The sequence below is a fragment of the Cebus imitator genome, unplaced genomic scaffold (assembly GCF_001604975.1).
Source record: "Cebus imitator isolate Cc_AM_T3 unplaced genomic scaffold, Cebus_imitator-1.0 Scaffold265, whole genome shotgun sequence".
Taxonomy (NCBI): Eukaryota; Metazoa; Chordata; class Mammalia; order Primates; family Cebidae; genus Cebus; species Cebus imitator.
Genome location: NW_016107580.1, coordinates 2,455,739 through 2,469,538, shown reverse-complemented (window position 1 = coordinate 2,469,538; position 13,800 = coordinate 2,455,739). Strand labels below are relative to the sequence as shown.

Below are 13,800 nucleotides of genomic sequence, written 5' to 3'. Positions count from 1 at the left end.
CTTTCAATCCAGTTCTTAATGAACAGCTTTTGTATGCTGGTGCCATGGGATCTGATGCTGGTCATCTTACAGGAAAAAGATTTTGGCGGTGGTGAGACTGTTCTCCAAGCAATCAGAATGTGCCCCAGGTAAGACATTTCTGCCAGGATTTCATATGGACTGGGCTACACAACAATGAATCCTGGTCAGGGACTGGTAAAAAGCTGATAAGCAGAAAGTTGATATGAAACTTACATGGCTAAATGACTACAATCTCGTGATCAATTTCTGTGCTGATGGGGGCAAGGGACTGAAGTTCCAACCAGGGAACTGCTTCTGTAAGAAAAACAGGTCTTGTGAAAATTTACTTATTTGCATGGTTTTGGGGAGCTAAAAGCCTTTTCTTCCAAAGTTCCAAAACAGCAATGAGGATCCTGAATAAGAACTACCTCTCTTCTCCTGGGACCAAGTGGCAGGCAATGGCCTGAGGGGTGGGCAGCCAGGGGGAGGCGGCACCGTCCTTAGCTGCTGGCTTCCGCCCAGAGCAGACCTCTCCCCTGTCCTGCACCACAGAATGCACTGATCCTATGGAAACATGGCTGCCCCCGGAACCAGGACAGTGTCAGTGTGAAAGGGACAAAACGTCACTGCATCTAACAGTCATCTAAAACAGTAAAAAGCTAGAGGAATGCAGGATGGGGAGGTGGACTGCACATCTGAACCCCACCTGCTTAGCGGCAGGCACACCTGCCCACATCACCTGATGAAGGGATGTGGGAAATCAAAACATGATAGTGATTCTAACCCCCACCTGCCCTGCCATGGGAGTCACTTTGCTCCTGGTAAGCACTGATCTGTCATGTCTGCACAGAAAGGACGGTCCCTGTGAATGCATGTGGAAGCAATGGAACCTCTTTTCTCTCTTCCATTAAAAACATATTCAAAAGCTTCTAAAGATTGCTCCAGACAAAAAGACCAGTTAAAGGCTTGAGAACTTACTTTTATCATACAAAGTCCTTTAGAATGCAACTTTCCCTGATAGAGTGCTTGAGTCTTGACCAAATTTGTCAACATGCAAAATAATTCCACTCCCTTCTGAAACCTCAAGCCCCAAACTTGTCAAAATTATCACTCTAGGCTACTGCTGGAGACAGAGGTGTTTGTGAGTTGCTCAGTCTTTTGAAACTGTGGGATCAAACTTCACAGCTGCTCAGGCCTAAAGAGTCAGGGAACAAAACTCTGAATGCCTTGAGAAGCGTGTAGTACAACAGTGACACTTGAGCCCACTGGCCGGGTTCTAGTTCTCCTTCTGCTACATCTTAGCTGTGTGACCTTGGACATGGTTCTTAATCTCTCTGTGCCTCAATTTATTTCTCTATAGAGATAACAATGGTATCAACCTCGCAGGTTGTGGTAAGGATGAAAACAATACATGTAAAGTGCTTTGAATGGTGTCTGGCATATAGTAAGCGCTCTGTAAATGTTGCTCCTGTTACATCATGACTCCGAAAGCAGGTTTTGGTTAAAAGAGATCCCGTCCACTACTATAACTCAAAGTCCAGCTTACAAAAAGACTTTGATTCTAGCAACTATATGGAAGTCGGTATTTGGACCAGGAAATATTGGCTGCCACCTCCCTGCAAGGGCGACTTCCTCAGGGTCCAGGGAGTGTGTCAGCTGCTCTCCATCTTCCGTCCCAACTGCCCCACCCTTCAGTCACATGGGAATGCTGACCTTGACTCCTCCAGCCTTGCAATTGCTCCTGGGGATGGAGACAACTTTTTATGTTGACTGAGGCAAGGCTTTCCTAATGAATAGCTGGGCTTCAGGATCTTGCCGACAGGGAGGTTTTGGTCCCCAAAGGGCAGGGAGACTTTTGTGGCCCCTGTGTCAATGCCCTGGATATGGTCTGAAGATGCCACAGGACTTAGGAGAGAGACCAGCAGGAGCCTGGACAGAGGCAGGAGCTGCAGGGCATCTCTAGTCCTGTTCTCTGGGCCAGGACAGGACCTGATGCATGTTTGGAGGAGGAGGTCCAGGATCTGGCTAAGGTGCCTGGGATGGCACTGGGCAACAGGGAAGGGAAAGTCCCTGAGAGTGCTGTGGTGACACCGAAAGGGGTCCTGTGAATCTTCCCGATGGGGCACTGGTGGGAACCACTGCCACTCCTCTGAGGGCTGCCCCAGATTATTCAGGGAAATGTAGAGAACTGACCCAGCGAGCACAGAATTGAGCTGATTAGTGACTGAAGAAGGCAGCCGCAAAAATGCAAGACAGCTGCGAATGCCACCTCGTTTTGAAGAACAAAGGCAAAGAAAATTGGCTCACCAATGAGAATTAAGTGATAACAATGTACTGAACAGAAACCAAAATCGGTTCTCAGCCAGCTCACTCAGAAAAACGCGGGATCCTGAAGAGTACAACTGAACGATGTGAGACCTTTGAATAGTAAAAATTTTTACCTTAAAACGCTTTTGTAAAGTGATTTTAGTGCTCGTGCTCGTAGAGATGAAGCAAACACGAAGCCCAGGGGGTGTCTTGTCTTCACGTTGCCTCTGCTTCCCGGGCTCCGTGGGGTCCCCTGGAAGCCCTTCCCTGGTCCCTCACTGGCAGCTGGCAGCCAGCATGGGGTGGCCTCCTCCCAGGTCCTCCTGGCTGTCACAGCGAAGTGCTGTATTCTTTACACTCCCAAACTTTGAGCCCAATTTCAGATTTCAGGTTCAATCAGGCAACGTTCGATGTATCTGGCTCTGCCTAGGTCCCAACCTCAGGAACATCTCCCCACCACCCCTCCCCAACCCCTACCAACCACCCAGGTACATCTTTTTTTGTCAGGAAGAACTCATTTCTGGTTTTTGCCCTTTACTGTACTTTGGTAGGAGACTGGCAGCCAGAGACAAAACTACCTTGGGTTAGGAACAATGCAGCCCTCATAAGGAAAGGGTCTCAATCACCTAGGTTGTAGGAGAAGACAGATGCTAAACTCAAATGCAGACACTGAGGGTTTAACAGAGACTGTTCATAGAGGCACTGAGAGGGCTTAGTCACAAAGGAAGACATAGTAGCCAGGGCAATAGGCTGGTCTTGGCCTGCAGGGGGAGGGAACACAGCTGCAAGAGGGCTGCCCGGCAGGAGCTGTGCCCACAGAAGAAGGCAGCAAATGCCCAGCAGCCTGGCCCAGAGCAGGGAGGCACTCGAGCAGTGGGGTCAGCATCTGGACCTGGCTCTCCCCTTCTCTCATCTCACCTTGGTGCCTTCATTGACAGAATCCCAAAAAATCCAGAAGCCCAGGGAGCATGTTACTGCAGTCCCTGAAGATCAGCCTCTCTTAGCAGAGAGGGCAGAGCAGGCAGAGTGGTTCTGGAGGGGCAGATAGAAAATATCCAGCCCAGGGTCATTTCCCAGAGGCCACAGCTCCTTGGTCTCTAGCCAAGTGCAGCCATTATAAGACGCAACTTCCCTGGCCAATTTCAAAGCTCTGCCTGCTGCTGGGTATGCATGTTTAAACAAAGCCTTTATTCTCTGTTCCAACAGCGGGGCTGGAATTTAAAAAGCTTCATTTTCAAGACTGGTTGCTTTTGATCTGTCTAACCTGGAACTTACATTTTGGAGTCAAATAGAATTATTTAAAGAAAGTATTTCAGCGATAAGCACAAAACATTTTAATTTTTTTGGGCTGCTCCCCCACCCAACCCCCGTAGCAGCATACAACATTCCACTCAAAAGCAAAGGAGAATTTTGTGGCTGACTTAAAATTTCAGCTTCCGTTTCCCTGGGTCTTCGTTTTCTCAGCCTGTGCCTTTATCTAGGTTTGCCTGTGTACTGGCCACGGGAGGGGGCTAACTTCACCTCAGACTGGCCTGGAGCAAACAAATATTCTATGAGCAGAGCTTCCCTCCTCTCGCTCCAGCTTCCCGCTTTGGCAGAGCCATGTGCTTCCATCCTGTCTTCTTTATTAATTATAATTTATTTTCATTTTGCTTTACATATCCCCATTTTCCTTCCTTCTCTGATTTATGGCCTTCTCTGATATCATCCTCTACTGTCCTCAGATGAACTTATCCCCAGCTTGCCTGCATCTCTCTCTTTTTATCACATTTTGGTGCCTTATCTATTACTCAAGTTGGAATGCTGATCACTACTTGCATTTCTTGAAAATAACATCTGCTCTGTGCTGTCCTAGACAGACTATGTCCTGCTGGGTCACAGCAAAACCCAGCTCCCCATGCTATGGAGCACAGGAGGTGTTAACAGTGTTTGTTATTCATTCCTTCGTTGGCCTTTCAGTCATTGAAAGTCAATCTGAAATGGAAGAGCGCCCTTTTTTTCACAGCTGTGAAGGCAAATGGAGGAAGGAAGGCCATATATCCCCAGACCTTAAAGAGGCACATCTGCTGGAAAACAAAGCTCAGACATGGCCTGGTCCAACTGTGTTCTACACAACGAAGTGACAAAAATACAACTAAGTAACAAAATGATGTGGAAATGCTCTCTAGAAAAAGTGAGCTAAATTTCTATTAAAACAATTCCGACAAATCAAATGAACGTCTCAACGGAGGGGTGCTAACAGAATGCATCGTATGGTAGGCAGGGTGGTTGGCCTTGCATGGTCTGAGGTGGGAAAAGGTGAAAACACATTAATGTATTACAAAATGACTTCATCTTTTTGTTAGTGGTTAGTTCTAAACCTTTGCTCAAGCTTACTGAGCAAAATCACTAATTTTTAGGGCCACGAGAAATGTGGATAGTACTCTTTAACCACAGGATCTTCTAATCCAAAAAGAGTATCACTGTGAAAGGAAGAGTATTTTGAATATAGAGAATATTTCATTTTCAGGCCCAGGGAATAGGCAGAATCAAAGCCACCATCTTGGTTAGCTTTTCTGCAAGGAGACAAGCAGCTACTGTGCACTAGGTCCCTGCTTTTCCCTGCCAGAAGTGACAGAACTACAGTGCTCATATCTGCCTTCGAGGCTACTGCCAGGGAAGGGATGTCTCCACTTAGCTAATGAGGCCAGAGTTCTCATCAGGTGAACAGAACACACCCTTTAAAGGCTGGCTCACTAAACCCTGAAAGAAAGCTTAAAGCTCGGGATATGGTTTACAGGCTTCTGATGTGACTGGAAGTAGTCATCAAAAAAGGAGAAAGATCTTGAAGTAGCTCTGTTCATGCCAGTTTAAAATAAAATACAGACAATTTCCACTAGATCTGCCTTGGCCAGCAGGTTCCCCCAAGGGGAAGCACACTGAAGGTACTAAGAAAGCACTGGCAGAACCACGTGGGGCAACACAGGCTAGTTTTGTCTTTGACTCATTCAGAATCACGTGTACTACTTTTTAGTCACCAAGCGGATATAAATGCAACTAGTATATGCTCAGCTGGCCAGATGTGGGCCATTTTGGAGACCTAACTGACCATTCCATGGGGGTTTGGAATGGAACTAGATTATGACTTTATGAAGGTAAAAGCAATTGCAAATTATTTCTTTAGAATTTTCTTAGGAAGCAAGGAAAGCACCTGTTCACCCAGTTTGACCTCAACTAGCAAAATTAGTTATTCAGGTGGAAAGGGGATGCCTATAATGCTAGGAGAAATTAGGTATCTTCCCCAAAGATGTACGCCTACCATTGCAGCAGTAGACCAAACTTATAATTTGCATCAAGGCTTTGAGGATCTTATCATATTCACCTCTTGTTAACATAAAAATTACTGTGCTGAGTAACATCTGTTTTTTATTGATTCAATCAATACTTTGGGAATTTAGCAGCAAGTTAATGGCAAGCAGTTACAAAATCTCCTATTTTTTACGTTTAAAGTAAGTTGTCTTAAACAATCTATAGCAACCTAAAATCTCACAAACACAGGTGAATGACTGAAGCACTTCTGCTGGAATACCTATGGCAAGTTTATTAGTAATTTCTAACAAACTCTTCTAGTGCAAAGTGCACATAATTATTTGGAACCTCCATTACCATATTTGGCCTCTCGTTTTCCCCTATAAATAACTGCGCCTAAACATAAGAATTTGAAGTAAAAGTGAGCAAGTGTGCCCAGAGTCTTGAATTGAGGATATCTGCCCTCCTATAAAACATTTGCATACATCTTGAGTTGATTTCAGCTACAGCCCACTGCCAAGCCCACTGGTGGCTGTCCTTTAAAGCCACATGCAGCTTACGCTGCTTTGGCAATAACTAGCTTCAATTTTAAGCTGGTGCAAACACATGGCAGGGCTCTGCAGTGCTAAAAGGCTACAAGCTCGGCACAGGGCTGTCCTCTTCCCCTCCTACCCCTCATCAAAGTGCTAACAAGAGCAGTTTGTTTTTGTACTGTCCAGCACTGGAGGGAACCTTAGAGTTTCTTTTGGGATCTAGACAGGATCGTGGATTTAGCAGTGTACTTGGTTGCTGTTCCTTGGCTTGGAGTTACAGGGGTTTTCTCCAGTTCTTCCTTGAGTTCAGCTGGAAGGAGTTTGCTAGATGTGAAACTTGAACAGCACATGTCAAAGTTGTCCTTACTGGTCGCAGGAAATTGCTTTTCATACGCAGTAGACTGCAAATAAAAGGTCTTGATTAATTTTCAGACATAAAGCAAAGCACATCAATTCAAAGATGCAAGGAACTACAAAGTTGTCCAGGATTTGCAAGCTGGAGCACTCTCTAGATACAGGATACAAACTAGTCATACTGTAAAATTATTATTAAATGCCAGAAGATCCTTTTGCACCTTTAAGAAAATGAAATTGTTTACTGTTTGGTGTGGAGCAAACTCTACAGGCTCAATTTTGAAACCTCTGCCATCCAAAACGTAAGTACATGTCTGGTAACATTTGCGTAGGGAAGTCCACTTAGACATAATTGTACTCACTTCATCTTTACAGATTTCTACACAAGCTCAGACATTTGTATGGATACCCTGACAAGCATAACATAATTATTCTTTCTAACCTAGGTACAAAGTGCTGCATATGGCCCATACTCACATCCTCACCATTTTCCCACATTAATTCCGGAGACTGGGTTCTAATCCCAGTCATACCATTTGGGCAGGTCTGGAGACCTCTCCAAGCCTCTCTATTCCTTTCCCTTAAGTGGAGGCAAATAATATTTGCACATTTGCCACAAGAGGTTACCATGAGAATGAAGAGAAGGGTGGCCATGAAAATACTGTGTGAGCTTTACAGTAGAAATCAAGCAGATGGGGTTTTAATAGGCAATTGCATTTTCTCAGGTCGCCTCATTCCACAGTAAAGGAAGTGGTCTTCAATCCTGCTGTCATGAGGGAGGCAGGGTCCATTTTGACTTAGGCCCATTTTTAAAGTGATCACTTTTAATTAAGTGAAGCTGGAACACAGAGTTCTAAAAGAGTAGAGATTGTCTCAGGAGACCCAGCAAGCAGCATAGGGGCCAAGCCATTGCGGGTAGAGATACAGAAGCTCTGATTTACACAGAAAGATCTAGGAAAGGGCTCACAAGTTTAACACTCTTCTTACCTCAAAGTCACAGCACACTTGGGTTAAAAATCAGGTGAACAATTTTCAAAGAGTGTGAAAAGATGGCATGTAACACAAAATAAATGCATCTAGTGCTTCTTTGATCATTCAGGTTCTTGTGATGTAATGACCATGTTTTATATCCAGTAATAGCACTTTATACATGTTTGCCTAGTGAATCCAGGACTTCTCAGGGCTGCAGTAAAACTCTGGGTCCTGTAAGGCTTTCAACATCTATAATTCAAGAAACAAAATCTACCTGATCTTTGTTTACCAAAGACAGCCCTTAAAGGGTACCTCTTCAGAACATCACTCATGTCTGATTTTATAATCAGTATATGCTAATTCTTAAGCAGGTAATACTTAAAAATCATCTTGTGCCTTAAAATTTTAATTTGTATAAAATTTGAAATGTAAAAAGGTCATTTTTGCTAGTTCCCCACCCCCCTGCCCCAGGAAAACTTCTGGGTTGCTTCTGTGTATTCTTTTAAGCACTAGAAAATATTTAAAATTATTTAGTATTCCTTCACATAGGTTGTATTCTTAATGAAAACTCCTTATGTTGAGTGATAAGGTGAGGATACAATACTGCCGATGTTCAAGCATCTGGCTAAGAACAAGTTGCTTTGTTTAGTACAGTGCTGGTCTCTAAGATATACACCTTATCTTGAAAATTTCAATTCATAAAGTTTAATTACCTTTACATACAAATCCTATTAAAAGGTGAATCTGAGTATAACCTTCTCTCTTTTGATATTTCTACTTGGATTTTGAGTTATCATCCTAATTGTTGAGGAAGTAGTTTTCTACATGTCCACTACAAGTAATATTCCACAGAGCAGGAATAAAGATTCATTTTCCTTTTAGTGCGCTTATATTCCTATCTGGCTTAACAGTTCCATTCTTCTTCACTCTCCATTTGCTCATGTAGTCGGGTCATTACAGTAGTCTCAGGAGTTGCGGTCACCAGGAAGAAATACTCAGAAACAGTCTCTGTGAACAGAATTATTGATGTAGATGTTTTTTTTTCCCAAAAACTCTATAGGTGCTGGTAATTTCTTCTTAAATACAACATTTTAAGATCATTATTAAAGTCTTCTGGCAAATTGGAAGGAAAAATCAAACTAACCAAAAATGTTTAGTTGCTTTGGTGTAGAAATACGATACTTCTGTTTCATATTGTAGTAAGATAAGAAAATGGTTTTCCTCAGTCATATTTACTTGTAATTTTAGTTATTTATTAGATAGTATATCCCCATGATTTAATACTCACAATGTTCAAAATCTCCTCCTTGTCCCCCTAGTTAACTGAGCTCTACCCTCAAAGACAACCAATATTGTCAATTTATAGTGTATGCTTCCAGAGAAATTTTATCCATTAGGTGGAACCAAATGGAAGTGGTTGTCATTCCACTGTCATTTCCATTGGCTGCATGTCAAAAACAGTCTAATAATGGCAATTTCCTATGGTTCAATCTAATTCATTGATACAGTTTGGCTGTGTCCCCACCCAAATCTTATCTTGAATTGTAGCTGCCATAATCCCTACATGTTGTGGGAAGGGCTCAGTGGGAGGTAACTGAATCATGGGGACGGGTTTTTCCTGTGCTGTTTGTGTGACAGTGAGTAAGTCTCACGAGAGCTGATGGTTTTATAAAGGGCAGTTTCCCTGCACACGTTCTTTTGTCTGCAGCCACGTAAGGCGTGTTTTTGCTCCCCCTTTGCCTTCCACCAGGATTGTAAGGCCTCCTCAGCCATGGGGAACTGTGAGTCCGTTAAACCTTTTTCTTTACAAATTGCCCAGTCTTGGGTATGTTTTTGTTAGCAGCATGAAAACAGACAAATACATTCATCTATTGACATGCTTTCTTCCCCCACTTTTACACAAACAGTAGCTAACTATAAACACTCTTTTACATCTGGACTTCTTTCAACTAATGATTATCTTGAAGATCATTCCAAGTCAATTCATAGAAAGAAAAAGTCCTCATTCTTTTTTCTGGCTATGCAATATTCTTTTGTTTAGAAGTACCATAATTTATTTAACCAGTCCCTTCACAATAAACACTCAGGTTTGTTTCCAATCTTTTGCTAGCAAATTCTGCACATGTCGTTTTGCACATGCGTAAGTTTTCTACAGGATATATATTTTAGAAGTGAAATTCCTGGGTTAAATGAGATATGGATTTGTAATTTTGAAAGATATCATCTCCAAGATCAAGGTGCTGGCATATAGAAAAAAAAGAAAAGAAAAGAAAAGAAATCATCATGTCGCCTTCCACTGCAGTTGTACCAATGTATAATCTTACCAGTAGCATACAAGAGTACCTGTTTTCTTATCTCTTTGTCAATTTGGTTTTCTTAATACATGTTAAAGCTAATATAGTCATCCACATTTTAATTGAGCTCCAAAATCAGCCTAATGCTGACTGCACCAAAACAAATCACAGTATTTGCTCCTTCACTCTATGGTAACATCAATTCAAATCTACTTACCTTTATGCAAATATTTATGCTTCTGTGTATATGGGTTTGCCTTGTAAAATACTGTATGTGTATGTGTACCATACCATTTCTCTTTGCTAAATTCCAGTTGTATAAAGTTTAGGATGCCATTGTTTAGGAAGTAGAATTCTAATGGTTTTTCTAAAGGAGTCTGAGACTCCCCTCAAATATCCCTCATTGAAACCATTCTCTGATGCTAACAGAACACAGATGCAGAATGGCCACCATGGTGCCCTCCAGGCCAGGCCATAGTTTTCTTCACAAAGAGCCAAGCCTCTTAGTTCCTGGAGTGGCCAAGGCAAATTCCAGCTTTCAAGCTTTATCTAGAAACATGAAAAAATCTTAATTTTTCAGAGATTTATTTTGTTAGGTTATATATTATCTAAGTTTTGTGTTTTTCCTTTTCTTCTCTCATAGCTGGTGGGATTCCTCAGGGATCTATGCTGTCACTGAGGCAATTTTATAGTTTGTAAGTAATAGAACAGAGAAATGAAAAATGAAATTGCCGTAGCTATAAGATCTTCCAGGTCAGGAAAAGCAAATAGAAGGTGATGAGCTCCCATAAGATTGTACAAAGTGGGTGAAAGATAACAGAGGAATTTCAATACTCAGTTCTAAGGGGAAAGATCCTAAATGATCATTATGAGACTGTTGGCCATATATTTACCAATCCAAGAGAAGACCTAAAAAGCACTGTAGGCTGTTCTTTGAAGATACTGGTCTAAGGTACCATTGCACACTTGTCAGAAAAACCTAGCTATCATCAGAAAGCTTACAGGTTTTTCTTTGATTTCTATCATTTTAGAAATCGAAGAAAAAATTTTCTATCCTATAAAATAATGATGAATTCATACCTGAAACACTGCAACCAGCTTGAACAGATATAAAGAGACCAGAGAATGTTTACAGACAGGCTACTAATATGATTAAGGGGTGGAGGTTTCTCTTTAAGAGCGCTCTTCAATCTAAAAGATAAAGAATACGAGGCTACATATAATCAAAATCTATAAAATAAAGAAGGGGGCATATTTCAGCACTGTGGAGGTAGACAGCATCTCTGAGTGCTGCAGTCAGTCAGGATGGTTACATCAAGGGCTGCCTCAAGCAGCATTTCAATTGTTCTTCATCTCTGACAAATTCTTACCATTTGGGACAGTTGAAGAATAGTCAGTTCTACTGGAGGCAGAATGATGGAAAAGATGACCTTACAAGCTTTCCTCCGGTTTCACCTTTTTGTAATTCAGTACCCTTGGCCTAATTTCTCTAGCTCATATTATTAATCTTGAAAAGGGGGCTCCATGTGTGCAGGGGGAGATATGTAACAAGAAAATTGGACTAAATATGCATATTTCATTATTCACTGGCATAGCTTTAACCTGATGAACTTATCTGGTGATAATGGATGCAAAACCTGTAAGCTCTAGGCATATCCCTGCAAGTTAATACCAGTGCATGATTACTAGAAACTGTTAGCATTTCTCTGAATTTTGAGTAAAATACATGCTATTTAAGTAAAGTGGCTTATCACCATAGCAACAATTTCTAGAGTCACACATTCAAATTATAGGCCTGCACAAGGTCCAAATGACAAAATTCTGATATAAGTTTTCTGCTATAGTTTTGTGCATAATGGATACCCACCTTCTCTCACATCCCTATGGTTTTCAGAAGGAAGGGAAAGAAAAGGTGAGAGAAGAAGAAAAATTGACTTCCAAATACATAAACTTCTAAGGTTACTGGTGTAAAGATCTGGGTCTTGTGTGTAGTCAATGAAAATAAAATCTAACTTGCAAATTAGAGAAAAATATAAATATCTTTCTTTGTAACCGAAGAATTTATATGCAGTAGAATACACATATCTGAAGTGTACAGTTTCATGAGTTTTGACAACACATAGGCCTGTATAACATCACAATCAAGAAATGTTCAGAACAATTATCAAGAAAGTTCTCTCTTGCCACAACCCAGTCAACCCTCTTCTCCTGGGGGCCACACTGTTCTACTTTTTTCAACCTAAAGTAGTTTTGCCTTTTCTAAACTTCACATAATGAAAAAGAGTGCATTATGTACTCTTGTATCTTGAGTTCTTCTGCTTAACATTTTTAGTTGAATTTTAATTGAGATATTCGTAGATTCTCATACTACTGAAACTTAAGTTTTTGAAATGCATCCATGTAACAGTAATTCATTTCTTTTTTCTTGCCAAGTAGTACTCCATTGTATGGATATACCACAATTTGTTTACTCATTCTTCTGTTAATGGACATTTGGGTTGTTTCCAGTTTGGGGCTGCTTATATATAAAGCTGCTACAAACATACACTACAAATCTTTTTTGTGAATTTGGGATTGCTGTATAAATGGTAAATGAATGCTTAACCTTAAAAGTAAATGCCAAACTATATTCTGAAAGAATGACACCATTTTGCATTCCCACCAGCAAGGTAGGAAAATTCCAGTTGTTCCATATCCTTGCCAATATCTGGACTTGTTAGTTTTTAATTTTGGCCATTCTAGGAAGTATATAGTGATATCCTGTGGTGGCTTTAATTTCCATTTTCCTGATGACTAATGATGTTTAGCATCTTTTCAATGCTTATTGACTACTTGTATATCTTCCTATGTAAAGTTTCTGACCAAGTCTACTGACTATTTTAAAACGTGGATTGCCTTATTACATTGTAGGAATTGTTTATATATTCTGCATACAAGTCCTCTATCATATATATTTGTTGCAAATATTTTCTCCCTGTTTGTGGCTTGCTTATTTTTTAACATGCTTTTGACGAGCAAATGTGTTTTATTTTTAGGAACCATTTTACCAGTTTTTAAAAGTGCTTTCTGTGTTCTAAGAATCTTTGACTACCTGCTGGATAGAATATAGTCTCTTATGCTTTCTCCTAGAAACTTCATAGTTTCGCTTTTAGATTTAGTTCTACGCTTCTCAAACTAATTTTGTGTACAGTTTTAGCTAGGGGGTCAAATTTCATTTCCCACTGTATATATCAACTATTGTTCCAACATTATTTTTTTAAAAGGCTATCATTTACCCCACCAAATTGCTTTGAAATCTCTGTCAAAAATCAACTGGCTATAAACATGGGTCTATTTCTAGACTCCCAATTTTGTTCTACTGATCTATTTGTTTATCCTTACATCAGTACCACATTGTATTAATTACTGTATCTATGTTGAAATCAACATAGTGAATGTTGAAATCAAGTCATATAAGTATTACAACTTTGATCTATTTTTAGGTTATTTTGTCTGTTCCAAGTTTTATGTATCTCCAAATAAATTTTATAATCATCTTGTCAATTTATAACAAAAAAGCAAGTGTTCTAGATTGCAATTGGGATTGGCTTAAATGTGTAAGTTAATTTCGGGAGAACTGACATCTTAATAGTACCAAGTATTCTAAACCATGAACACAGTGTATCTCTCCATTTCAGTCTTTTTCAATTTTGCTCAACAATATTTCATGGGTTTTGGTATAAATATTTTGCATATATTTTGTTAGATTTATCATTAAGTGTTTTATGTTTTGTGACAATTGGTATTTTAAAATTTTATTTCCCAATGGTTCATTGCTAATATATAAAAATACAATTTTTATATATAGATCTTACATCCAGCAACCTCCTTAATTCACTTTTTGTAGATTCCTTGGGATTTTCTATGTATACAAACGTGTCATCTGCCAGTAAAGACAGATTAATCTTCCTTTACAACATATATATATATATAGTTTTATTTCTTTTAATTGCCTTGTTGCATCAGCTAGACCCTCTTGTACAATGTTAAAGCGAAGCAGTGAGAGAGAATAT

General features: G+C 40.3%; 1 protein-coding gene across 5 annotated transcripts in view; it reads right to left on the bottom strand.

Moving 5' to 3' along the window:
• Nucleotides 1-5,692: 5,692 nt before the first annotated feature.
• STK33 (serine/threonine kinase 33) overlaps nucleotides 5,693-13,800 on the bottom strand; it is a 194,334-nt gene continuing 186,226 nt past the window's right edge. For all 5 annotated transcript variants that reach the window (XM_037728430.1, XM_017500333.2, XM_017500334.2 and 2 more), the window contains one exon: nucleotides 5,693-6,529. In XM_037728430.1, coding sequence (XP_037584358.1) covers nucleotides 6,329-6,529 — 201 coding nt within the window. In that variant the 3' untranslated portion in view covers nucleotides 5,693-6,328. The remainder of the gene's footprint in view (nucleotides 6,530-13,800) is intronic.